Below are 27,393 nucleotides of genomic sequence, written 5' to 3' on the forward strand. Positions count from 1 at the left end.
TAAACTTCTCCCCAAATACTCCCCAGTTTTTACAGGACAGTCTGCCAATGAGTGACAGACACATTTCCCCTTGACTCAGATTGCCCATCCATTTTATTTTCTAGGATAAGGTGTATTTTTACAATTCTAAAAGTGTTATGTAACATTTCTTAATTTTGCAGGGAGGAGTTTCTTTAGGGGCATACAGTAGATACATGGCTGACACTTACCCAGCTCTAAGAAACCCCTGAGTCTTTTACTTTCTCCCTCCTATCACTGGAACTGCCTTTGTTGTGAGGTGTAAAGAGAACCCTTTGGGAAGCCTTTCAGGGTTAAGATGGTTAGCTGAGTGCAGGCATCTCTAATAGTGGGTTAAAGTTTCAAATATTTGTGTTGGGGAATGGTTGGGCAGTCCGATAGGTAATAAGGTCAGGTGATGGAAATTCTTAAGAACTCAGTAGTGGTGGAGTCATGAATCAGTAAGTGGTAGTTTTTGATGTGTTTTCTATCTTCAGTTCTCAGTATTAGGCATACTCTCCTAAAGAGAGAAATACAAAGATGTGTACAGTGTAAAGCCTTTAAGGTGCTTGGTAGTTCAGGGGAAGTTTTGGTTGAAGTGACTGGTGAAAAAAAGATCAGTGACAGAATGAAGGCAATCCTTACTTATAACTTAGCTTGTACAATTTGCAAATCATTAGGGGTTATAAAATGATGACATTCAAATTATCTTATTTCATATTAGCTGCATTATTTCTGTAAAGAGAAACTTTTCATCTATGATTGGGTTACTTGGTGGTATAGTTCATACATAGTTAAATCAGAATAAACAACTTGATGCTTGCTCTTTATTTACCACTTTTCAAACTAATGAGCTGATTGACTGGCATCCTGAAATAAATTTTCCTTCCTTCCTCTTTTTCTTCTTCCCTCCCTCCCTTACATCCATCCATGAACTCAGAGATTTGAACTTTTTAGGTACGCTTCATTCCATTGCACTTACGCATGCTCAGATTTTCTTAGGTTTGGCCAACGGAAACCTCTTCAGGTTTTCTCCTGAGTCCCTTTAACACAGTACTGATCTTTGATAGTTTCCCTGCTTTCTGGTATAACAAGGTAATCAAAACTCATCTTGTCTGATTTATGTCACAGATCGGGGATCAGTTACTTCTCCAAGAAGTTGTGATTCTTTTGAACAGGAAATTGTTTTTCAGTACCATTATCTGAGTTCATTGCTACTAGGGTTAGTCCCTTGCTTCCAGGCTTTGTCAGTGTGTTGTGCTGGGAGATATGCATATTTAAGGTGAAAACATAAATTCATACTGAAAAATCCAATTGAAATACAGAACTACAGGATTTTTTGCTTAACATTTTCTATCTTCTGATTTCTTTCTTCCTACTAAAAAAAAAAAAATCCAGATTCTCCAGGACACAACATTTACTTTATCCCACAGTAGACATCAACACCTTCACATTAACTGTCAACACTACCACCACCAATGTGATTGCCGAAGAACAAAACTAGGATGCTAGAATCAGTTTTCTGTGTTACAAAGTCATTCAAAATAGTTAATTTCTGAATGGTTATACCATCAATTTGATATAAAATTAAAGTTACTTGTTTTGCTTTTCATTTTTAGGGGTTTCTTTCTTTCTAAAGAAATAAATAAAGGATTTTATTTATTTGAGAGAGAGAGAGAGCACAAGCAAGGGAGAGGGAGAGGGAGAAGCAGGCTCCCATGACCCAAGCCGAAGGCACATGCCCAACCAGCTGAGCCACCCAGGTGCCCCTAGGGGTTTCTTTTAAAACTTTAGTTAGCTGTATAATTATGTAAAATGTTTACATGGTTTGAGAGTTAAAAGCTACAAAACAAATTAAACCCAGAATAGTCAGTCTGGTCCTTTCTTTTTTACTTTGTTCAGTCTCTCCTTCCCAATAGGTAAAGTATTTCTTTAACCTTATGTTTTATTCTTTTAAGTGCATACATATGTATCTATATATTCATACCTCCTACATCTTGCCTTAAATAAAGTCAAGGGTACTCTAAGAATTCCTGTATTAGGTAGAAGGTTGGATTTCATAACTACTGGTGCATAAGGTGTTTTTGTGTGTGTGTGTGGGTTTTTTTTGTTTGTTTTTTGTTTTTTGTTTTTTAAAAAAGATTTTAGGGTTGTGCAACCAACACCCTGATACGGTATTAGAACATTTTCATCACTGCTAAAAGTTCCATTGTGCCCACTTAGAGTTAATCCCTGCTCCTGGTCCCAGCCCTAGGCAACAACTAGTTCTGCTTTTCTGCCATTTCTAGGCATTTTATATAAATGAAATAATCCAGTAATGTACTCTTCTGCATCTGGCTTCTTTTGCTTAGCATGTTTTTGAAGTTAATCGTATTGTAGCATGTACTAATAGTTCTTTTAATTGCAGAATAGTAATCCATTGTATGAATGTACTACATTTTGTTTATCTTCTCACTGGTTGATGGACATTTGGATTGTTTCCAGTTTTTGTGTGTTGTGAATAATGCAGCTATGCATATTTCACATACATTTATATGGACGTATATTTTCATTTCTCTGAGAGATGAAAGCTCCTCTTCCTAGGAGCAGAATTGCTGGTTTGTATGGTAAATGTATGTTTAACTTTTTAAGAAACTACCAAACTGTTTTCCAGCGTGATTTTCGGTTTTACATTCTCTTAGTAATACAGAAGGGTTCCAGTTTCTCCACATCTTTACCCACTGTTGGTATACTGTCTGTCCATTTTGAATTTATCCATTCTAATAGGTGTGTAAGCAGTGTGGTAAGGTTTTACTTTCCTTAATGATACTGAGCATATTTTCATGTGCTTATTAGACACTCAGTCTTTTTGGTGAAATGTTTATTCAAATCTTTTGCCCACTTTTAAAATTCAGTTGTCTTTTTATTGATTTGTAGGAAGTGTACTTGATATGTCATGTTATAAGTCCTTTATCAGATAAATGATTTGCAAATACTTTTTCCCAGACTGGATTAGCCCCTCCCTCACTCCCTCCCTCCTTCCTTCCCTCCCTCCTCCCCTCCCTCCCTCTTCCCTTCCTTCCTTCCTTCCTTCCTTCCTTCCTTCCAATTTTATTTATTTGATAGAGCAGAGGGGGAGGGAGAAGCAGACTCCCCACTGAGCAGAGAGCCTGCTGTGGGGCTTGATGCCAGGACCCTGGGATCATGACCTGAGCTGAAGACAGATGCTTAACGGACAGAGCCATCCAGGCACCCCTGTCTTTTTATTTTCTTAATGGTGTCTTTTGAAGCATACATTTTTTATTTTGTGGAAATCCATTTTATAACTTTTGCCCTTTGTAGATTGTGCATTGGTGTCACATCTAACAATTTCCCTAGCCAAAAGTCCTGATTTTCTTCTGTGTTTTTCTTCTAGAATTTAGGTTTTACATTTAGGTGTCTGTGATGCATTTTGAGTTAATGTTTGTGCATGTTGTGAGGTAAGGATCTAAGTAGTTGTTGGGTTTTTTGTTTGTTTGTTTTTTGGCTTTTGGATATCAAATGGTCCCACATGATATGCGGAAAATACTGTTGAATTATCTGGGCACTTGTCACACAAATCAGTAGACCATAAATGTAAGAATTTCTTTCTGGACTCTGTTCTCTTCCATTGATTGATACGCTTATCCTTTTGCCATTGTCACATTGTTTTGATTACTATAGCTTTAAAGAAGATTTTGAAATTTGGTAGTGTAAGTCCTCCAACTTTGCACTTCTAAAAAATTGTTCTGGCTATACTAGGTCCTCTGATTCCATAAGAATTTTAGAATCAGTGTGTCAGTTTCTTTAAAAAGACATCTGGGATTCTTATAAAGATTTCATTGAGTTAGATCATCTTGGGGTAAATTGTTCTTGTTTATGGCCTGTTTCACCTGGGCTAGTAAGAACCTCAGGCTAGTAAGAACTGTGCTGTTTGCCTTCTCCAGCTGGCTAGCCTCTGAGAAGTCACTTTCAGTGATCATATTTCTGGGGCCCTGCATCATCCTCTGCACTAAGTGGAGTGAGCCTCCTGTCACGGCAGCTTTTGGTCCTCAGGGTAACACTGATGGAACTGAATGGAAGGGGAGAACTGGGCAGCCCCAGACTAGAACACCACGGATTCTCACTGTTGTTACCTGAAATTGAGCAGTTTTTGAAACATATAAATGCTTCTCCAGTGGTCTTATGTCTTTGGTTGTGAAAATGACTCGTTTTATCAAAAATTTTCAGGTTTCTAGTTGCTTTTAAGGGAGAGGATTTGCTGATTTCACTTGGCTGTAGCCCGAAGTATCTTCTTTCCTGTGCCTGAGTCTTAATTACATAATTTTGTATGAGAAACAGGTGCTACTTTGAGTTTATTACTGTTTTCCTGAATTGGGAACCAAGAACAGTTGCTTCTTTGTGGAGTAGGATGGAAATAGTGACTGGGTCTAGTTGTTTTCTCTTTCCCTGGTACATAATCGACACAGGTCATTTATAATTTGGGAGACCACTTTCACTTTTATATTATATTGCTGTATTTAGGATACTTGTGGTTTGTGACTAGGGTAATTTTGTATTTTGTCAGAAGAATTTGAGTCTGGTGGTATGCCCCCCCTTTTTCCCTTTAGATACATTTAAACATAATTCTTTTTTGTCATTGCATTTTGATTTTCTGTAGAATTTGAGTTTAATGTATTATTCCCTTTTTTCTTTTGATAAATGAACATAGTTCTTTTTCATCATAACATTTCAATCTTCTCAGTTTTAGATTAGTATATATAATAAAATGGTTTGAAATTACATTTTTTTTTGGTGAAGATGCCTTTGTACTGATTAATACCCTTAAACTATGTTTAATGAGGGTAGGAACTAAGTGTGTCTCTTCCTCATACATTTTTCCCAGTGTTTAATACAAAATAAACAGTATGATTTTGTCAGTACATTGTAGCATTACCGTGTTGTGTTAGGTTCAGGTTCCAAGGGTTAAGCCAAGTTTGTGCTTTTGGTGACTGATCTTCACACTCTTTATAGCCTTTGGAGAAGAGGATAAGAAAGTGGACCAGAACATACGGTTTGGGAGAGAAATACAGAATCAAGGAAGATTCTGGTTTGAGATAAAGGAATGGGGAATATGGCATGGAAGTGAAGTGCGCTATTGAGTATTTTTCCATTTCGTGTAAGATACATTTTTTGTTATCGGGTCTGGTGAGTGTAACACATCTCAATTTTAATAGATTACTTATAATCTCATCTTAACTTCAGTGTATGAAATCATAAATTTATTTTACTAAAATCTTTGCTTTCCTCCTTTTTCCCTCTTAGGACATTTGCTACAAGATCCTATTGCACCCACCAACTCCACCTGCCAACATTATGTCTGCAAACCTTGTAAAGGCAAGAAAATGATGATGAAACCTTCATGTAGCTGGTGCAAAGACTATGAGCAATTTGAGGAAAACAAGCAGTTAAGCATCCTAGTGAACTGCTACAAAAAACTATGTGAATATATCACACAGACTACATTGGCACGGGATATAATAGAAGCAGTCGACTGTTCTTCTGATATTTTGGCTTTGCTTAATGATGGATCATTGTTTTGTGAGGAGACAGAAAAACCCTCAGATTCATCCTTTACTTTGTGTTTAACACATTCCCCTTTACCTTCAACCTCAGAACCCACAGCTGATCCTCAAGCTAGTTTATCTCCGATATCTGAAAGCACCCTCAGCATTGCTATTGGCAGTTCTGTTATCAATGGTTTGCCGACTTATAATGGGCTTTCAATAGATAGATTTGGTATAAATATTCCTTCACCCGAACATTCAAACACAATTGATGTATGTAACACTGTTGACATAAAAACTGAGGATCTGTCTGACAGCCTGCCACCTGTCTGTGACACGGTAGCCACTGACTTATGCTCCACAGGCATTGATATCTGCAGTTTCAGTGAAGATATAAAACCTGGTGACTCTCTATTACTGAGTGTTGAGGAAGTGCTTCGCAGCTTAGAAACTGTTTCAAATACAGAGGTTTGTTGCCCTAATTTGCAGCCCAACTTGGAAGCTACTGTATCCAATGGACCTTTTCTGCAGCTTTCTTCCCAGTCTCTTAGCCATAATGTTTTTATGTCCACCAGTCCTGCACTTCATGGGTTATCATGTACAGCAGCAACTCCGAAAGTAGCAAAATTGAATAGAAAACGATCCAGATCAGAAAGTGACAGTGAGAAAGTTCAGCCACTTCCAATTTCTACCATTATCCGAGGCCCAACGTTGGGGGCATCCGCCCCTGTGACAGTGAAACGGGAGAGCAAAATTTCTCTTCAACCTATAGCAACTGTTCCCAATGGAGGCACAACACCCAAAATCAGCAAAACTGTACTTTTATCTACTAAAAGCATGAAAAAGAGTCATGAACATGGATCCAAGAAATCTCACTCTAAAACCAAGCCAGGTATTCTTAAAAAAGACAAAACCGTGAAGGAAAAGATTCCTAGTCACCATTTTATGCCAGGAAGTCCTACCAAGACTGTGTATAAAAAACCCCAGGAAAAGAAAGGGTGTAAATGTGGGCGTGCTACTCAAAATCCAAGTGTTCTTACATGCCGCGGCCAACGCTGCCCTTGCTACTCTAACCGGAAAGCCTGCTTAGATTGTATATGTCGTGGCTGCCAAAACTCCTATATGGCCAATGGGGAGAAGAAGCTGGAGGCATTTGCTGTGCCAGAAAAGGCCTTGGAGCAGACCAGGCTCACTTTGGGCATTAATGTGACTAGCATTGCTGTGCGCAATGCTAGTACCAGCACCAGTGTAATTAATGTCACAGGGTCCCCAGTAACAACGTTTTTAGCTGCCAGTACACATGATGATAAAAGTTTGGATGAAGCTATAGACATGAGATTCGACTGTTAAATCAGTGGGTCTTTAAACCTACCTCTGGTAGGGAAATAGCTACAGTTTTACGGCAGCTATGGTTTTGTTGGTTTAACTTGCCGGAGCTCCTGCATATAGATCACTTGTATCAAGTGTTTTCATTGCTAAGTTATATGTGTTAGTGTCGGGGAAATAGTTTGCAGATAATGGAGGAGTAACCTTACAACTATATGTCCTTAGTTCTTACAGAACCTCATAGTTTGAGAACAAATGCTGATGCAACTGATTTATACAAAATGAACTTTGGCAAGGAAAATAACATTAACCTCATTGTTTATGGTCATGCTTTGTGCATAATCAAAGTTTATGATTAAATGTAAGGAAGTGGTATCTAGTCAGTCCATAAAGATTGTGCTAATTTTTTGTGAAAAAGTAGCCATTAGTTCAGGAGACTCAGTGCTGCCTTCAGATGCCATTGATGCTTCTCCTGTTGAAAAGCTGATGTGTCCAGCTCAACCTTTGTGCTGACATAATACCATTTCTGATCATGAAAATTGGCTACTGGTGTATGTAGCAGTTCTTAAATCAGCAGTATTATGAAAGAAAATTTGCCCCTCATTAGAATGTTGAAATCTGTCTTTTGAAAAGTGAACAAACTGAAATTCTGTCAGGATTGCAGATGTTTAGCTGTTTATGCTATAAAACCCTTCTGAGTTTGAGTAAATTTTATAGTTAATGTCCAACTCATTTCTAGGGGAAAAAATTCAAAGTCCTTCACTTTTAGCAATGTTCTAATTAGATAAATGAAGTGGAGAAGTGCAGTTTTAGTCTGAAGGTAATTGAATTTAGACTATAGGATGTGACAGAATTTTTAAAAAATTAAAAAAATTCTTATTTAGAAATTGGGATTTATTTAAAATAATTTTGAAATAATGCCCCAAAACTTACCCAGGTTTATGCATTATATTTATTGCTGTTGGCCACTTCTTTGATTTTTTTTGTTTGTTTCCTCTAATAGTTTCACAGACTTTATTTTGAATATGCTCCTTTTCTCTCTTTTGGGGTGCTGTTCATTATGAAGGCTTCTTTATAGAGGCCAAATAAAAAATGCATTTTTACGAAGCCTGTGCATTTAGGTAGGTTTGAAGCTAGGAGGATTTTCTTTAGAATGCTCTTTTGCATGTAAAGCACAAACTATGTTTCAGTTTAAATGCATGTCTTCCCTTTAATTTTTATGGGGAAGACAAGTGAGTCACACACATTCTGTTGAAGGGAAATCTAGTCAGTTGCTTGAAAGAGCACAGCCCAAATACAACAAGGACTGACTAGGTTGTAAAGAAATGACCTTACGATTTAAAAAAAGATTTGCTGCTTTGACAGTGCTTATTTAAAGAGAAATACTGCTGGAAAATTTCCAATTTCTACTACGTTCACCATCTCTCATGAGATCTGACATACGTTGAAGTTATGTTTTGATTTGGCACACAGCATGTTCAATGATGGTTACTCACCTAGTACAAGACATGGAGAAGAAACCTTTGGACACAGAGCAGATGACACCTCCTTCTGTTTTGTAGTGTATCCTGGTGTCATTTTCTGTGAATGTGGTCAGGTAGAATTGTTTTTGTTGTTGTTGGGCTTTTTTTTTTTTTTTTTTCTTTCTTTCTTTCTTTCTTTTTTTTTTTTTTTTTTTGTCTCTTTGGTGGGGTGGGGGTGGGCTAAAGCCATAGGAAGAAAAATGTGATGTATGTGTCCAGTATGTACTATTTTGTTTTTGTTTTGCAAGAAGAGTTGAACTATTTTTGATAACAAGAGTAAATGGTGGAAAATGCTTCTTAGTTGTCTTGTCTTTATTTGCTTTCCAAGTTTTGGAATTTTATTTACTTCCTCTAAGTGCTAGCAGTGTCTTATGAAACATGTATTTGCCTAAAGTTTGTAACAGCTTTGTGTTGAACCCAGATGCCCTGCTATATAAACTTGTAAATCTGTTCTTTATTCACTAATAATCACTGCAAAAATGACTAGAAATGAGATTGTACACATGGATGATTAGGATATATTTTGCAAATCTCCCAAACTTTCCTAATACTATGATCTTAAAATTCATAGAATACTTTATTGCTTCCCAAGTTTGATAATTTTAGTTTTGTGTTTTTTGATGCATGGGAGGTTGGCAATATAGACAAAGCGGAAATCATTAGTATGTGAGGGCCTTGATTGTTATGTAATATTGCCAATGATTAATTCAGGTTGTTTTTAGCACAAGTTTCTCTTTTTTATGCTGGTATTCTCACTGCCACATTTTTGGAAACCTGTATTACACCTTAAATCTATCAATAAATGTTAGTTTTCTAATTCTATGTTGTAGAATACTGAGGAGTTTGGGATAGTGTGCTCTGAATGGCCTATATTATATACATTTGGGGAAGAATAATTAATTACAGTGCCTTGATTTTTGCATTGTTTTTCTTTATACCATGAGTTAATTTAGGAATGCTGACCAATGGCTAATTAGGGATGATTGAGGAATTCTTACTGCAGTAATCGGATTTACGTTATCAGGATTTGAAACCATCAGAACAATAACTTCTAATATGACACATTTTCATTCTTTTGAGTCTTTGTTAACATACATAATCAAATGATAGAAGTGTTAGAACTGGCGATTTATCTGTTAGCTTCATTAAGTCTACATTTCTGTGCAGAGTTACAATATGGTCCTAGGATAAAGAATTCCTTTTATTTTACTGTGTTCTTAGTATTCTTGAAACAACTCTACGGTGACCTTGCTGAAGAAAAGTAAAAGTTTTACGACAGATGAAAAAATTAAAAATTTTTAAAAAATTAAAAAATAAAATATAAGATGTTTTAGAAAATACTAAGTTAGTGTTGGAATCTAATACTTGGATGATATTTTAACTTTTTTCCCTCCTTTCTAAAAAATTAAGTTTTAGGTACCAGAATAACAATCAATTACACATTCTTTTAAGAGAATATTTATAAGGCTAAAAGTATATAAAGCTAAAGTCCCTTTTGATCCCTGTGAACCTCTCATTCCTAATATCTAGTCCTCTTCCTTATCCCCCCAAAGGAAATCACTTCTCAGTTATGAGGTGGTGTTACCCCTTTAGGTATTCCTTTATGATTTTCCCAGAGGTTCAAAGAGTTATTCTTTGAAACTCAAGTTTGTTTATAATGTTACTCTTACAAACATAAAAATGAGGTGCAAGTGTGAATAAAGCCAAAAGTGTAGTGATTATCTTAGTGAATGTGGTTCATATTTGACAACTTGTCTCTTTATTTAGTTTTGCAAAAAGGGAAAAACAAAAACAAGTTAAATCATGCAGGTTTCTCCACCCAAACACACTTTTGTAACATTTCCAAGTTGAGCAAATGACTTACCTCATTTGATCAATCTAGAATTTTATAAACACTATGAATCGTACACAATGACATAGATAAGATGCAGGGAAAATACACAGAATTTCATTAATTTGATTACTGTGGCAATTAATGTTTTGCTATGAAACTCATTTTTCATTGAATAGCATTAAGACCATGATAACCCTCAATTTAATTTTTATTAAGCAGCCTGGGATATTGTAAAAACTTGAAATTTCCAGTAGGGCAGTAATGATTTTATTCAGTGAAATCTTTACCAGAAAGTCAAATATATAGTGTCCTAGTTCTTCGGAATTCACATTTCTTGCATTCAACTCTTAAGAACACACTTATGTCTGAAAATATAATACTTTGGGTAACCTAAATTAAAATAGCTTTATCTTAAATGGAATGATCTTGGTAGCTGTAACTTTTTATAATAATTACAGACTTTTGAAACCAAATACCAAAGTAAAAGCAAGAGGATTTCAGTAAGGAGACACAAGGTAAAAAGGTAAAAGCCAAATAGTATTTAAAAAATCCAAATGTATATGGGAAAACTAAAATTTTTAACTTTTTGCTGATGAGTCTTAGAAATAGTTTAGATCATTATGGATAATAAAACCTTTAAACCATATCTGGCTTCTTAAAAAAGATATTACCTTTTTAATATTTTATCTGAAAATTTTAAAAAGTAATTGCTTTCTCTCCCTGGTAAAGGATGGGTGGAATAGATGGTAAATTTCACATATCACAAATAATTTTAATCCTAATTTACTAATGTGTTGAGGTTATTACATGTAGTGTTTCCTAAAAATTTAGTCATTTTTAAGCTTTTAGTATGTTGAACTATTAGCAAGTTTTAATATTTATCATTTTCTGTAACCATTAAATGGAGGATTAATTCTGATCATGAAAAGTAAAATAACAGGCAACAGAGGATACTAAAAAAAACTGCTATTACTGTACCAGTTGATGGTACATTTCCTAAATTGCACTTACCTCTACTTTTTGCCTACCATAGCCTAAGGTTTGATTATTTCGTTTTTTGACTTTCACATTGGTAAGGGGGAACCAAAGCAGGGTGGCAAGGGACACTATTCTGACATTTAGGATTTGGGGTTAAAGCAAAAAAACCAGGGGAGAAGGGATGACTTTGACACAGATGGATGTTCAAGTTTCTTGGGGGTTTCTTTTGCTTACGTTAGAAATGTCTATCCTTTTTCAGTTTATTTTCAGTTTTATCTTTAAGGATATTGTAGGATTTGGCTGCACTGTGGCTTGCTGAAAAAATGTAGAATTCTGTAATGAACACATCTACCACTATAGTACAGATGAAACAGCTTTCCTTTTATGGGTGGCATCACTGTTTTCTTCCATTTTTGTGATGAATATTGAGGTGATGGAATATTTGAAATAGTTGTTCATTTTCAATATGAAGGGATAATATTTAGATTGAGGCCTTTACTGTTGGCTTAGTCTAATATTCAGCGATGAAAGGAATACATCTAGTAAGAATTTTCGTATGTCACTAAGTCTTCAAATAGGCCTTCTAATAGGAAGTACAGATGGGGTATCAACTAATTTGGGGATTAATAAGTCATTCAGTAATTCTCCACATACGTTAGATAAAAGGAAACTTTTTTTTCAAGTATAAGTCAAATTCTGTACTTAGAAGTTTTTTCATCATTATTTTATATAAGATCCACAGTCAGGATGGGGAGAGATAATTCAGAATTTGCCAGCAAGGTTGGAAGGCCCAGTGGTTACAATACCTGAGGATGTAAAGTGACTAGCAGTTTGGCAGGTCATTGTGAAATTACATTAAACCAAGTAAGTTCAAGATCTTTGTACTCCAGTACACATATTTAAAAAGTCTCTGAGATGTTTTGGCAGTGCTTTTATTACCAGGGGTAAGTCACTTCTGGAGGCCCTTAACTGCTTTTTTAAGTTCCAGGATGTTTTTGACTCAAGTTTTCTGCAAGTGAAGGTTTCTTCTGGGCTCCATAGGAGCCCTGAGGGGCCTCAGGATGCTGGACAACAGAGGCAACTCCTGCTTTTGTGCAGAGATCTGCGCTTGGCACTGTCCCCGAGAGATCCTTGGTACATTCAGGGGTGAAGAGTGCTGATTCACAGACTTTAGAAGGTGGTGTATATCGCTGTATTTGGAGGAAAAGGTTTGAGGCAAATCGGAGGAGTCCCTCAAATTGAGCATGTGTATCCAGACCTATTGCTTAAAAATGTTTTGAAGTTCCTAGTGCAGATACACACTTGCAGAAATCAAAGGCTTTAAAAAGCAGTATGCAAACTGGAGCATCTCCACAAGAAAAAGACATTTAAAATACGTATCTCTCATGTAGACATTGGCAACTACTCTTCGTCCACTGACTGAAGCTTTCCACATTTCTCTGCAAGGCTTGAGGTTACTATTTTACTTTTATTGCCTTTGTTTCCAATTTCAGAGGGAGAGACAGGTTCCTCTGTTTCATAATCTTCAAAGGAGCTGAAAGAACAAACAAAAGTGAGTTACTGATTTTTTTGTTTGTTTAATGTCAATGTTTGGATACGAGGCAATATGGCAAACGGGACTGAAGACACCAGCTTGCAAAAAAGTAGCCTCAGTTGCTAAATGACAGCTATAAACAACTAAGCCACACTGGAGGAGAAAATGCTTCCATCTAGAACAGAAAGCCTATTCTCCCTGTTCCTTAAAGCTCAAGTTCATGTTAGAATTTGTTGAAAATGTGCTGTATCTAGTTTCCCCTAGGAGGGTTGGTGGGAATGAGAGCATATTATGGGTGGGGCTGGATTGGGGGTGGGTGTGAGGTCCGTAAAGTACAAGCTTTATATGAATGCCTTCGTTGAAGTGGCTTCCATGCAGAGTGGGGAACATTCTCACCACAAGTTGCTGTATATCTTCCAATGGTTTCCAAGAAGCACATTTAGATGTGCAAGTATATACACAGAGCAGATTAAAGCCATGGATTTCCTTCCTTCCATTCTTTACAGAACTTCCCAGTATATTTCCTTTGCTTATTCCCCTTAGAAGTTATTGATAACCCCTGAGTTCCATTATCTTCCAGGCTATCCCTGAGGGTGGACTTAGGCAGGGACAACAAAATATTTTATCTAGTGGGAATGATGGTTGCTTGAAATATTAAATTGATAAATATGCTGAGGCTACATCGGGGCCCAGAAAAATATACATGATAATTACCAACATCTGTTACAGTATTTGGTATCACTGGCTTAAACTTTTCACCCTTTGCGAGGACTTTACACAGTATCTGTGCAGAAATTTCTGGACATATAGTCCCTTCATCAAAAAGATACCAGGTCTGGCTAATGAAAAATATGTTGAGGCAGGTATGCCCAGTAGTAGAGGTAATACCTATTCAACTTTCTAAGGCCTTTTTAAATAGAGAGTAGAGAATGTTAAAAAAGCCTCTCTGATGTTTGGAAAACTTACCCTTGAGTACCAGTTTTTGATCCTGTCAAAAATTATTTACAACTTCATTTTGCAGAAATATTCCATTCTATACTTAATTTGTTTCCACTCTTCCCCCATATCCTTGAGGCCTCAATGTAATGCGTCTGCTGGATAAGGAGGCCCTAGGGAGGGTACTGCTTTAATGGAAGTGAGGCAAGGTTGATGGTTGAGCCTCCGTTTCTGGAACAAAGTTCTCAAAAAGTTAGTTCTAGCATTGCAGTATCAGATACTGTGACTGCTTATTTCCTGTCAAGAGTGGAAGACATTTTCTTCCTCTTGGTGCCCAGACTTACTGTCTGAGCTCTCAGGGTCTTAAACATCTCAGTGCAGATCTGTGAATAAGTTAGGCCTGAACTGAGACTCATTCAGTAAATATGTGAGCTCCGTTCTAACCATGAGCCAAATGCTAGGAACACAATGGTGAAAAAGACTGAACTAGCTCCTTCCTCACGACCTTGTATCCTAATAGAGGCCATATGGAATAATGGTAAAGTGTTTTACAGCCTTAGAGCATGGGCTTTGGAAAAGTCAGGTTCCAGTCTCAGTTTGATCACTTCAGGTGATTTTGGGCATGTTACTTATCCCTGTGCATCAGTTTCCTCAACTAATGAGTTAATAGCAGTTCCTACCCCTCATAAGGGTCAAGTGGAGATTAAATCATAAACTCTTGGAAATTGTTAGGTATTATTCTCATGATAGAGAAGTGCTGGGGCTTATTGGAATAGGATGGTGACATGTAATCCTGTATTGGGGGGCAGGGTCAGATATTTTGTGTGTCATTTGTGAATAAAATTTTTACAAAAGACTTTTTTCCCACTGTGGCCTCATACCAGAAATGGGATTTCTAGTAATGGATTTGATCCAAAATAGTACATAAAGATATTCCAATACCCTGTGGGTTGGTTATAGTGGAATGCCACCCTCATTTCTTTCGTACTTTTAAGGCACCAAGAGCAGTACTATGCACAGAGACTTAGGAGGAATCTTCTGGATTGAGGGAGTTCATTCAGAACCTTTTATCAGTGTCTTGGAGACTTCTCCTACTCTATCTCAGTGTTTCTCAAATGGGGGTGATTTTTCCCTCCTGGGGACATTTGGCAATGCCTGGATGCATACTTGATTGTCACAACTGAGTAGGTCTTCCTGGCATCTAGTGGGTAGAGTTCAGGGATGCTGCTAATCGTCCTACAATGTGCTAGACAACACCACACAACAGAATTATCCAGCTTAAAGCATCAGTGCTGTTGAGAAACCCTGCTCTAACTCTTGCCCCTTCAATGTCAGTGCATCCTAGGATTCCGGATTAAGCTGTTCTTGTTTTGTACTTTTTTTTTTTTTTAAGATTTTATTCATTTATTTGACAGTGAGAGAGGGAACACAAGCCGGGGGAGTGGGAGAGGAAGAAGCAGGCTCCCAGTAGTGAGCCCTCATGCGGGGGTCAATCCCAGGACTTCGGGATCATGACCTGAGCTGAAGGCAGACGCCTAACGACTGAGCCACCCAGGCGCCCCTCTTATTTTGTACTTTTCTGGACAGTCTTTCTTAAGGCTTTATTCACCACTTTTTTACCTATAGTTTCTAAATTGTACACGTCCAGCCTCAGCCTCTTTCTAACCTGGAGACTGCCATGTATCCAACCGCTACTCTGTGGCTCTTCCATTATGGCAATATATATACAAAGCTGAACTCATCTTCCCACATATCTGGCTCTACCATAATCTACTCACTTATAGCGAGAAATCCAGTGATCCCAAGTTTCTCTTCCTTTGCCCTCCCTTCTTCCAATCCAGTCAGTCTCTTCTACCATTTAAAATAATACATGGACACAATCTTGCCTCTCCTCCCTATTGCCACTGGTTTAGTTCAGGGCACTGTATTTTCATTGCTTGGATTATTGCAATAGTTTTCTAACAGCTGGTCTTCCTGCCTTCACTCTTGTCACATACCCTTTGCTATTGCCATACCAGGCTATTTACCTTGTCAAAATGGGTTATGGTCGTGGGACCTAATGCCACTGTACATGTTCTTTGGTGACCCTTACCCTTGGGTTAACTTGTGTTCATCTTTTAATCTGAAATGACATTTAAAAGTTTCCTGATTCCCAGTGCCTGAGTAACCATCTTTTTTTTTTTTTTTTAATTCAATCTCTACATCCGATGTGGGGCTCAAACTAATGACCCTGAGATCCAAAGTCACACGTTCTTCCAACTGAGCCAGCCAGGTGCCCCACATCTATCTATCTGTCTGTCTATCATTTTTAAGTAGGCTCCATGCCCAGCATGGAGCCCAACACGGGGCTTGAACTCATGACCCTGAGATCAAGACCTGAGCTGAGATCAAGAGTCGAATGCTTAATTGACTAAGTCACCCAGGTGCCCCATTAAAATTTTTTTAAATTTAAATTCCAGTTAACATACGATGTAATAGTAGTTTCAGGTGTATAATGCAGTGATTCATCACTTTTACACAATACCCGGTGCTCATCATGACACATGCATCCCTAATCCCCACCACCATTTCTCTTATTAGATGTCTGCAAGGATTTCCTTATTTGTCTCCCTGCTTCTATTCTTGTACCACTACTGATCTGAAGATTAGTATCTTCAAAAAATGTAAGTGGGATTATATTACCTCCTTGTTTAATTCTTTTTCAATAGCTTCCTGAGACCCTGCATGATCTGGCCCCTATGAATCTCTCCAGCCACATTTTCCTCTATTTCTCATTATATTCCAGCCATAGTAGTCTTTTAAAATGTCCCCAACACATTGTTTCCTGCCTCAGAGCCACTGCATATATTTCTCCCTCTACCTAGAATATTTTTGCTCCCTGCTTTTTTCATAACTATTTCCTTCTCAATCTTTAGGTTCTCAACACCTCAGGAAATTTCCTCAGCACCCTAAATTGCAAGTCTTCTCTCCATTGTTGGTTCACTCTGTTTCCTTCACAATTATATGACTGTCTTTCCTACTTGAGTATAAAGTGTCCATTTTCCAACTCACTAGTTTCCTTGGGCTATGTATAGTATAGTGCCTGGCACTAGGTGCTCAAAATGAGCTCAAAATAAAAACTGATGTCCTAATGCTCTTTGTGAAATGATGTTTCAAGTTGTCAGGGAAGGCTGGAGTAAAATGGTGAGGGTGCAGAAGTCCTTTTGAAGTCACTGAAGTCAGAATGGTAAGAGTCCAAACTTTATCCTGTTCTCTAGGAATTCCTGAGGGAGAGAGTTAACAGATTCCTTCTAAATGACCACTTCCAGGTTTATTTGGGTAACTGGGATTCCTCTGGGCACAAGTGAAGATTATTTTATGAAATATTCTCTGTTAATTTAACTGGCTATTTTTGAATGAGTAGCAGAGTCAGAGGACTGAAGCAGAACTCCTAGGATTCACAAATAATTCACTAGAAACTAGCCTAGGTATCAAATTGAGAACAAATTATTTAACCTAGTATTAACATAGTGTTGTTAGCATGAGGGGAAATAATGGGTATTTTTGCTAGCAATCTGTTGCCTTTAGAAACCCATTCTCCACGTACTTTTTCCCTTTCAGATGATCAATTTCTGGGCAAAAGTATTAAGGCTGGTTCTGCAGATTCCTTGAATGAACAGAAATAATGACTGGCACATATATGGTGTAAAAAAGGATTTGCGTTGTCTGGAATTGTGGTTTGATTCCATTTTGGGGATTCTATTTGTAGGGGTAAATGGATAGAGTATTTTATTCGGGGTTTGAGGAAATCTAAGGCCTATGGTGGCCATAAGCATAGAATAAAATGTTAAGTAGTTCTTTAATTTGGAGTCTGTAATGCTTTAGAAATAGTAGATGAATCTTACCTTTATACTTTTAAATCCTAAATCACTTATATAAAATGGATTAGCTGAAATACTTTAGAAGTTGGATATTTGGTTCAGTGCATTCAGTAACTGGAAAATCTTTTGTTTCAACTCGTTAAAGTTTCTTAATACATACCATCCACTTTCTTGCCTCAGAAAGTTGATCTCACTTCGTTTTTGATCTCTTGCAGTTCCCTAGGGTCATGAGCCATCAGTTGTTTATTCTTGTTTAGTTTGCATGTAGATAGTATAAAAATTTGGGTCAAATATATTCTAATTATGAACTTGAAGGAAGGGATAGGGTTTCATTCATTTTTATTACTAACCACAGTACCTGGCATTGAGTAAGTACCAGTGAATCTCTATTGAAATAAATTAAAACTGGGTTTTGACTTGTAATGTTGAATGCAGGAAAAATTAAAACATATGTTAAATTCAGGTCCATATAAAGGTGCTGTTTGCTGAGCACTATAAAACATTCAGAACTACTGTACTTGTGAGATTATAACTCATGCTTTAGAATATTAATTCCTGTCATTCCTTCTTTTTCTCTTCTCATGCCCCAATACACATACACATTACCTCCCCTTCCCCCCGTTATCCCTACTCCTCTGTTAAATTCTCCCACTTCGTTGAGGATAGTCAGGCACCACACAACCCCTTACTTCACACTTGACTCTTACTAGCAGCATTCCTGGAAGATTATCTGGTGGGTTTTGGGCTGGCCTTCTTTGCCTTCAGCACCTTATTTTCCAGTGCTGATGGAAGTAAATGTACAACTTTTAAAAAGTAATTCATATAAGTTTATATTTAATATAAAGGAAAAAGCTACTTTTAAAAACATTCAGGAGTAAACAGTTTTAAATTTTCTAAATGTCCAATAATAGAGAAATAGATGTGAGTTTATTGCTTGAGAGAACACTTCTGAAGCATTAAAAGTCATGTTTTTGAACACTCTAGTAATATTAAGCATCAAAAAGAAATACACTGAAGTGTAAATAATGGTTATCTCTGGATGACTGAACCAAGGGTGATTTTAATCTCTTTGTATATTCAGTTTTTCTGCAGCAAGCCTCTATTTCTCTACTACTCAGATAAAGACTATCAGAATAAAAAAAGAAAATTGTTTTTAATCTAGGTTAATCAAATGTAAGGCTGTTGGTAAAATACCAGAATATCCTGTAATATTTTTATTTAACTGCAGAAATCTTTTTCTGTAATAACGTCTTTACTGCAGAAATCATAAGAATGTTATTTATAAATAAATTTAGCATCCTAACCTGTTATCTTCATATAGGTGGCAGCTGAATTGGTTTATGTAACTGGCATCCTATCTGGTTTTCCCCCAAGACCTTTCATTACCTTGAATTTATACAGATGCTATTGTACGCTGTGATCATGTTGTGTCTTAGATGTGAGAATTCACAGTGTTTGCAGCCTCAGTGTTTGCAGTCTTTCGTCTCACTCATATCTGGAGTCTAGGTTACTACTGAAGGCTTTACTTAAGTACCAGTCTTAAATTAGTAGTACAGATACCTGACACACAGGCTACCTGTTATGTTTGTTAGACGGTAAAGTAGATGGAGAATTTCAGGTTTTTGGAGGGTCAAGTTGTCTGGATTCCTGCAGTTACCCTTGTAGTGAGGGTGGCTGCTGGGACTCTTGCCTTCTGTGCCACTCAGGAAATATTTGCTAAGGATCTCCTACATCCCTAACATTTTGCCAGGTGCTAGATTAAAACATGAATAAAACAGTGTTCTTTGGGGGCACCTGGGTGGCTCAGTTGGTTAAGCGTGTGACTCTTGATCTCAGATCAGGTCTTGATCTCAGGGTCACAAGTTCAAGCCTCATTTTGGGCTCCATGCTGTGCATGGAGCCTACTTAAACAAAACAAAACAAAAACAAAAAAACAACCAAACAAAAAACCAGTGTTTTTCGCCCTGGAGAAGCCCAGGTTCTCCGGGAAACAAACAGCTCCATTTTCCCCAGCATTTATATGCCAGACACTGTTGGATACATTATATATAATTCTCAGTATAGTTCTGTTGTTTATGTGACATATTTACTATGTGCCAAATGTGTGCCATGTACTGTGTCCTGGGAATGAAGGGAACAAGGCAGGTAGTGGAATAGTAATATTACAGCTGCTTAAATTCTAGTTCAGAGAGGTCATCTAATGTGGCCAAGATCACAGAAGTGGTAGTAATAATAGCCAGTGTTTATTGATTACATAGGTACTATCCCTGAGGGCAAAGTATAAAGATACTATAGACATTGTTTTAATTCTTTAAACAGCTCTATGTGGCATTTGATACTTCATTGTGTAGGTGATGCTGAGGCTTGGATGCCTGGGACTACACAGCTAGTTATGTGATAGAGCAAGGATCTGGTATTATTAGGTTTGTCTAACTCCAAATTCCATGCTCTTAACCATGATATTATGTTGCATCTCTTCCCATACAAGGAGTAGTAATAATAGTAATAGCTACTATTTATCATGTATCTACTGTGTGCCAGGTGTTTAGGTATATTATCTTAGATTGTCACGACCACCTTGCAACGTAGTTGCTGGAGTCTTCTGAAACTGAGCCTCCGGAGTCAGATAACCTGCCCAGGTGGTGAGTGGTAGGTAGAACCGGATCTGTCTGGCTCCGTCCTAAGCCTCTGCTCTTTCCATATAGTACCACCGTTCTTCCTCCATTTCTAATATTTGAGTCTGGCAATTTTTGTTTGACAGACTCACCCTGATGTATCTGTAATTCCTCTTGAGATGAAGCCCTAGGTGGTGTAACCTTGGGATTCTGGGTCTGGCCTTGCTTTTGAATGTATCAGTGAGCTATTAACAACTGTAAAAAGGTCTTCCTTTTCCTTTGACATTCGAGTTCTCACTCTATAGGCTGTGGCTGTTGTAAGCCTTCACTCTCCTCAGGACTTCATCACCCACGTGTGCTCTATGGAGGCCTTATCTTATCTCCAACATCATAAGGAGTGTCCCCGCAGAAGCCTCTCATGTACACTTGTCGAATTTCATTACAGCTGATCTCTGCATCTCCTCTCATAACCCCTCTCCTTTTCTTCTGTCTGTATCCCTTTGCCTCCCCTATCTCCCCTCCAGGCATATCACTGCCTACTCTTGAGTACTACAACTGGAAAAAACAACTGCTTGAGCCAATTATTTATTCTCTTAGCTGCCATCAGTTTTTCTTCTTTTTAGACTAACAAACTTCTAAGTGTTTATACCTGCTATCTCTATTTTCTCCTTCCTTTTATAGCAGATTACAAAACAACACGTAGTATAAATTCCATTTTTTTTTTTGAACATTATCTATTTGCATTGAAATGTCTAGAAGGGAAGACAGGCTGTCTCTGGATAGTGGATTTTAGATGAAGTTTTTTTTTTTATCTGTATTTTCTACCTCTTCTGCTGTGAATACATACCACCTATGTATTACCTATTTAAACATATTACCTATGTAAACAGATAAAGGAGAAAACTTTTTTCCTATTTATTAAAGTAATAAATGCTTGTTTTATGAACCTTATAAATTATAGACTAGTATAAAAAAAATTACTTGCAATCCCACAGCCCAGAATTAATAGTTTGTAGCCTTATCTCTTAGCTTGTATATCATAGATGTACACATTTGTAATAATGAAATACTACAGTTTTCTAACCCCCTATTGTTTTTGTGTAAACACAAAATTTCCATGTCTGCAAAATGTGACACACAGATACTATGACTTATTGAACCATTCAATTACTGTACATTTTTGTTACTTTGAATTTTTTAATTTTAGAATGACCAGTGACCAATGCGAATTGTTTGGATAGAACAATTCTATCCAAATTTCCAATTATTTACAAACTGGAATTGTGAGTCAAAGGATATAAATTCAGGCTGTTGCTACATACTGTCATATTACTTTTCAGGGAGGTTGGGCCAGTTTGTTTCTACCATCAATATCTGAAAGTGTTTGTCTTACTGCATAGTGAGCCTAGAGTGAGTTGTTACTGCAGTATGCTTCCTCTGTAAGAAGCAGTTAAGATGGAATATTACTCAGCCTTCAAAAAAATATGAAATCTTGCCATTTGCAATGACGTGGATGGAACTAGAGGGTGTTACGCTAAGTGAAATAATCAGAGAAAGACAATTATCATATGATCTCACTAATATGTGGAATTTAAGAACCAAAACAGGATCATAGAGGAAGAGAAGAAAAAATAAAGCAAGACGAAATCAGAGAGGGAGACAAACCATAAGAGATCCCACTTATGCTTAAGCATAGGAAACAAACAGGGTTGCTGGAGGGAAAAGAGGTGAGGGATGGGATAACTGGGTGATGGACATTAAGGAGGGCATGTGATGTAATGAGCACTGGGTGTTATATAAGACTGATGGATCACTGACCTCTACCTCTGAAACCAATAATACATTATATGTTAATTGAATTTAAAAATTAAAAATTAAAAAAATTAAAAAAAATAAAGCAAAAAAAATTTGTGTGCGTGTGTGTGGGGGAGGGTTGTTTCTCTTACAACAGAAAGAAGCAAATCAAGTATTTCCAAGGATTTTTCTCCTGGATTCCAGGAGGCCAGATCTGCACACCTATTAAAGTGGCCCCATGAATGGTTCAAATTTGCCATATCAGTGTCATAGGGCAGTGATAATTCATGTCCTTAAATTTAAACATTGATTTTAAGTTTACCAATAAACCCTTTGAACTCTGGAAAAAAAAAAAAAAGCAGGTAAGATACTTTTAATTGCATCTGTCTGTTTTCCCTGCTTAGTCAGGGATCCTGTCTGTGTTTATTAATACTGAATAATGCTTATTACAGTAGTAATACAAACATTTATTGAATTAACATTATCTTTTAACAAATTATCTTTTAAAAAATTGCCAATTTCATAAGCTAAAAACTTTTTGACTCTTGATTTTTTTTAGATTTTACTGAAATATAATTTACATGTAATTCACTGATCTTAAGTGTTCAGTGTGTTTTAGTAAATTTTTACAATTGTGCAACCAACACAATCTAATTTTATAACATTTTCATCCCTCCATCTGCCCCTCCTCCCCTTTGTGCCTGTTTGTATTCACTCTCATTCCTGGAACTAGGCAACCACTGATCCGCTTTCTGGCTCTACAGTTTTGCTTTTCTAGAAATTTCTTATAAATGGAATCATATAATATGTAGTCTTTAGTATTTGGCTTCTTTACACAGAATGATATTTTTGAGAGACTCATCCATGTTGTTGCATGTATTTTATTTATTGAGGTATAATTGACATACAACGAATTGCTCATACTTGTAAAATCTGACTTTTGTATGTACCTGTGAAAGCATTACAACATTCAAGATCATGAAAATATCCATTCCCCTGCCTCACAACCAAAGTCTACTCACGCCCCTATATAATCACTGCTCCCCTCCCCAGGTAACCACTAACTTGCTGTCATGATAGATTAATTTGCATTTTCTAGAATTTTAAATAAATGGAATCAAATGGGTTATACTTTTTTGTCTAGCTTCTTTCACTTAGTTTATTTTGAGATCCATCCATATTGTGTTTATCAATAGTTCAATCCTCTTTTATTGCTGAGTATCATTCCATCTTATGGATATACTTTATCAGTTTACCAGTTTGATGGATATTTGGATTATTTCCAGTTTTGGGCAACTGTAAATAACGCTGCTATAAACATTCATGTACAAGTCTTTGGGTGAACATTTTTCTTGGCAGATTCCTAGAGTGGAACTGCTGATTCATACGGTGAGTGCATGTTTACTTGTTAACAAATTGCCAAACTCTTCTAAAGAGGCTATATAATTTTACATCCCCATCAGTCCAATGTATGAGGTTCCAGCTTCTCCACATCATTGTCAACTAGTGATTTTAGTTGGTCTAGTGGCTGGGTGGTATTTCTCACTGCGGTTTTAATTTGCATTTTCCTAATGTCTAACAATGTAGAACATCTTTTCATATAACTATTAGCTGTTTGTATCTCTAATTTACTTGTGTTTATTTAGATCTTTTGTCTGTTCAAAAGTTAGGTTATTAGTCTTTTTATTATGGAGCTGTAAGAATTCTTTATGAGTCCTTTATCGGGGTGTTTTGGGAATATCTTCTCTGTCTTTTCATTTTCTTAATGTGCCTTTGGGAGAGCAATAGTTTTTAATTCTTAAGGAAGCCCAATTTATCAGTATTTTTTATTGCTTTTGCCTAACTCAAGGTCACAATGATTTTCTCCTGTTTTATTCTAGAAGCTTTAGAGTTTCTGTTCTCAAATTTAGGTCTTTCTATCCATTTTGAGTTATTTTTGTATATGGTATGAGGTATGGATTGGGGTCTTTTTTTTTTGGCATATGGATATCCAATGATTTCAACATCATTTTTGAAGACAATTTATTCTCCACTGGTTGAAAATTAACTGGCCATCCATATTAGGGTCTATTTCTAGAGTGTTTAATTGATGTATTTTTATACATGCCAATGCTACAATGTCTCAACTGTTTGCTTTATAGTAAATTTTGAAATCAGGCAGCCTAAGTCCTTCAATTTTGTTCCTTTAAAAAAGACTTTGGCTATTCTAGGTACTTTGCATTTCTACATAAATTTTAGGATCAGTTTGCCAATTACTACAACAAAAGCCTGAAGGGATTTTAATAAAAGGGAATTCGTTAAATCTGAAGATTTGGGGAACTGACATTTTAACAGTACTTAACTTTTTAATCTAATTTAGGTCAGCATTATTTTTGCAGTTTTCAGTGTGTATTATAGTTCTTTGGTTATATTTATTCCTAAATATTTTGTTCCTTTTGATGCTAATGTGAACAGAATTATTCTTTTTATTTGAATTTCCCTACAGGACTGTTCACTGCTAGTATATGGAAATATGACTAGTTTTTGTATATTAAACTTGTATTCTGAGATCTTGCTAACTACTAACTCATTAGTTCTGGTAGCTTTCAGATAGATTCTGCTTCAGGTCTTTTATTTGGAGTATTTTCTGCTTCAAGGTTACATAATCTATGAATAGATAGTTTTACTACTTCCTTTACAATCTGAATACTTTCAAAGTCTTCCTTGTCTTACTGCAAAACATAGTACCCTCAGTTACTATGTTGAGTAGAAATGATGAATAGAAACGTCCCTACTTTGTTCTTGATCTTAGGGGGAAGGCATTCAATTTTTCACCGTAAGTATGATGTTAACTGTAAATGCCTTTTATCTGGTTAAGGAAGTTCCCTTCTATCCTTACATGGGTGAAAATTATTGTGAATGGATGTTGGATTTTGTCAAATGCTTTTTTGTGTGTCCATGGAGATGACTGCGTTTTTTGTCATTTTATTAATATGGTGTATTAAATTAATCGATTCTCGACTGTCAGCCAGCCAGCATTCTGTTCCTAGGATAAACCCCACTTATAGTATATAAACTTTTTTATACGTTGCTGGATTTGATGTGCTAATATTTTGTAATAATTTTTATATTGATGCTCTTTAGGGATATTGGTTTGTAGTTTTCATTTCTTGTGTATCTTTGTCTGGCTTTGGTATCAGGGTAATAATGGCTTTATAGAACAAGTTTGGAAGTATTCCCTCCTCTTATTTTCTCCAAGTATTTGTAAAAGATTAGTATTATTTTCCCTTTAACTATTTATCAGTGAAACCCTCTGGACCTAGAATTTTCTTTTGATGGAGACCTTTAATAACCAATTCATTATCCTTACTTGACATAGTCTATTCTGCTTTTCCATTTCTTCTTGAATAAGTTTTGGTACTTTGAGTCTTTCTAGGATTTTGTCCCATTTCATCCAAGGTATGAAATTTATTGGGATAAGGTTGTTCATAATCTTTCTTTATAATTACTTTAAGTTCTGTAGTGTCTATAGTGATGCCTCCTCCATTCCTGATTTTGTTAATATATGCCTTCTCTTTTTTTTCTTGATCCAGATAAAGATGTATCTTAAAAAATATCTTTACAAAGAGCCAACTCTAGGTTTCATGAATTCTTTCATATTATTTCCCTATTATCTATTTCATGGATTTCTACTCTGATCTTTATTATTTCCTCATTTCTACTTATTTTGGGTCTGGTTTGTTCTTTTTCTAGCTTTTTAAGGTAGAGGCTTATATTATTGATGTTAGAGCTTTCTGAGGCTTCCTATAAACACTGCTTTCACTGCACCTCATACATTTTCATATGTTCTTTTATTTTCATTCAAGATAATTATCTTGAATTATCTAAAGTTCTGTGTCGTTTCTTCTTTGACCCATGTGTCTTAGAAGTATTATTTAATTTCTAAATATTACGGAATTCCCAGATTCCTGTTACTGATTCCTACTTTAATTCTATTATGGTCCGACAACACACTTTATGTACTGTAATCCATTTGAATTTATGGGATCTCATTTTATTCACTCATCATAGGGCCCTAGAGAAGTTTCATGTGCACTTGAAAAAATGCATATTTTATTGTTGTTTTGTGGAGGGTTCCCTATATATTGATTAGATAAAATACACTGTGTTGTTCAAGTCTTCTGTATCCTTATTGTCTCTAGTTCTATCAGTAACTGAAAGAGGAATGTTGAAATCTCCAGCTATCACTGTTGAACTGTCTGGCAGTTTTTGTTTCATATATTTTGGGAGCTCCATTAAATATTTAAATAGATTTAAAATTGTTATAATTTGGCTATTAACTATTTGTGGGTGTGGGTGTGTGTGTGTGTGTGTGTGTGTGTATATATATATATATGCAAACTATAACTATTTGCATTTTAACTAGTGGTGAAGTGGGAATTTTCATGTTTATTTCCTGGGTGAAATTTCTGTCTTTTGACTGTTTTAGAAGTGGTCATTATTCACATTCTTACTATTGATTTTAAAGAATCTGATTTATAAAAGAACATTACTGGTCATATGATGCAATCCAATTTGTTTGCCTCTTGGTTGTGATACAGAATTTGTCACTTTATAAATTTGTCACTTTTTAAATCTAGAAATGATTTCCTTATAAATTTCTCCCATTTCTTTTAAGCTTTTAACGTCTATTTACATGCAGACATTAGTTTAATATGTACTTTTTTCATTCACCACAGAGGGACACATTTTACTGACTGGTCTTTTCTTGACACATTTAAGATACTATCTTTTATCATATACATACCCTGTATCTCACCACACCTTTCTTTCCCAAACTCACCGCTATTCTTGTATATTTATTTTTTTATGTGAATTTGAGAATTAGCTTATCAAGTTCCATGACATATTCTAGGGGAATATATCAAATCAATCAATCAATCTTAACATGGCAAATGGTCATTGTATCTTTTGATGAAATTTTGGATTTTTCTTCATATTTATTTTCCAAGTCACCTTTTTTCTTGATACTAATGAATGGGATTTTTCCCTATTGTATTTTTAGCTGGTTATTTCTGGGGTGTGGGATTAATAACCTTTATCATTAACAAGGTATTCTTCTTAAGTTTGCTTAGTTTTAAGATTTTTTTCCAAACCAAAAAACATATTAAATTTTATCATATGCCTTCAAAGAATCAGTTTATACATACACATTTTTTTCCCCATCTTCAATCTGTTAATGACAGATTTTACAAAGTTAAACCACTGAAGCAATCTTGGGATAAAACCCACTTACTTATGATGTATTCTTTTATATATTGGTAGTTTTGACAAGTTATTTAACTTCTGTGGTTCAGTTTTCCTATCTGTAAAATAGGGATAACAGCATCTACAAAAAAGTGTTTTTGTGAGCACCCAGTGAATTAAAATATTTAGAACAGTGCTTGGCACATAGTATGTTTTTTTGTGTGTGT

General features: G+C 36.1%; 2 protein-coding genes across 4 annotated transcripts in view; one reads left to right on the plus strand and one right to left on the minus strand.

Annotated features, from left to right (window-relative positions):
* Window positions 1–8,682, plus strand: part of MSL2 (MSL complex subunit 2) — a 35,250-nt gene extending 26,568 nt beyond the window's left edge. The window contains exon 2 of the mRNA XM_008708297.2: window positions 5,299–8,682. Coding sequence (XP_008706519.1) covers window positions 5,299–6,890 — 1,592 coding nt within the window. The 3' untranslated portion in view covers window positions 6,891–8,682. The remainder of the gene's footprint in view (window positions 1–5,298) is intronic.
* A 1,792-nt stretch (window positions 8,683–10,474) lies between these two features.
* PPP2R3A (protein phosphatase 2 regulatory subunit B''alpha) overlaps window positions 10,475–27,393 on the minus strand; it is a 204,928-nt gene continuing 188,009 nt past the window's right edge. For all 3 annotated transcript variants that reach the window (XM_040636783.1, XM_040636784.1, XM_040636785.1), the window contains one exon: window positions 10,475–12,735. In XM_040636783.1, the coding sequence (XP_040492717.1) occupies window positions 12,603–12,735 (133 nt within the window). In that variant the 3' untranslated portion in view covers window positions 10,475–12,602. The remainder of the gene's footprint in view (window positions 12,736–27,393) is intronic.

The sequence above is a fragment of the Ursus maritimus genome, unplaced genomic scaffold (assembly GCF_017311325.1).
Source record: "Ursus maritimus isolate PB19 unplaced genomic scaffold, ASM1731132v1 scaffold_20, whole genome shotgun sequence".
NCBI classification, from domain to species: Eukaryota; Metazoa; Chordata; class Mammalia; order Carnivora; family Ursidae; genus Ursus; species Ursus maritimus.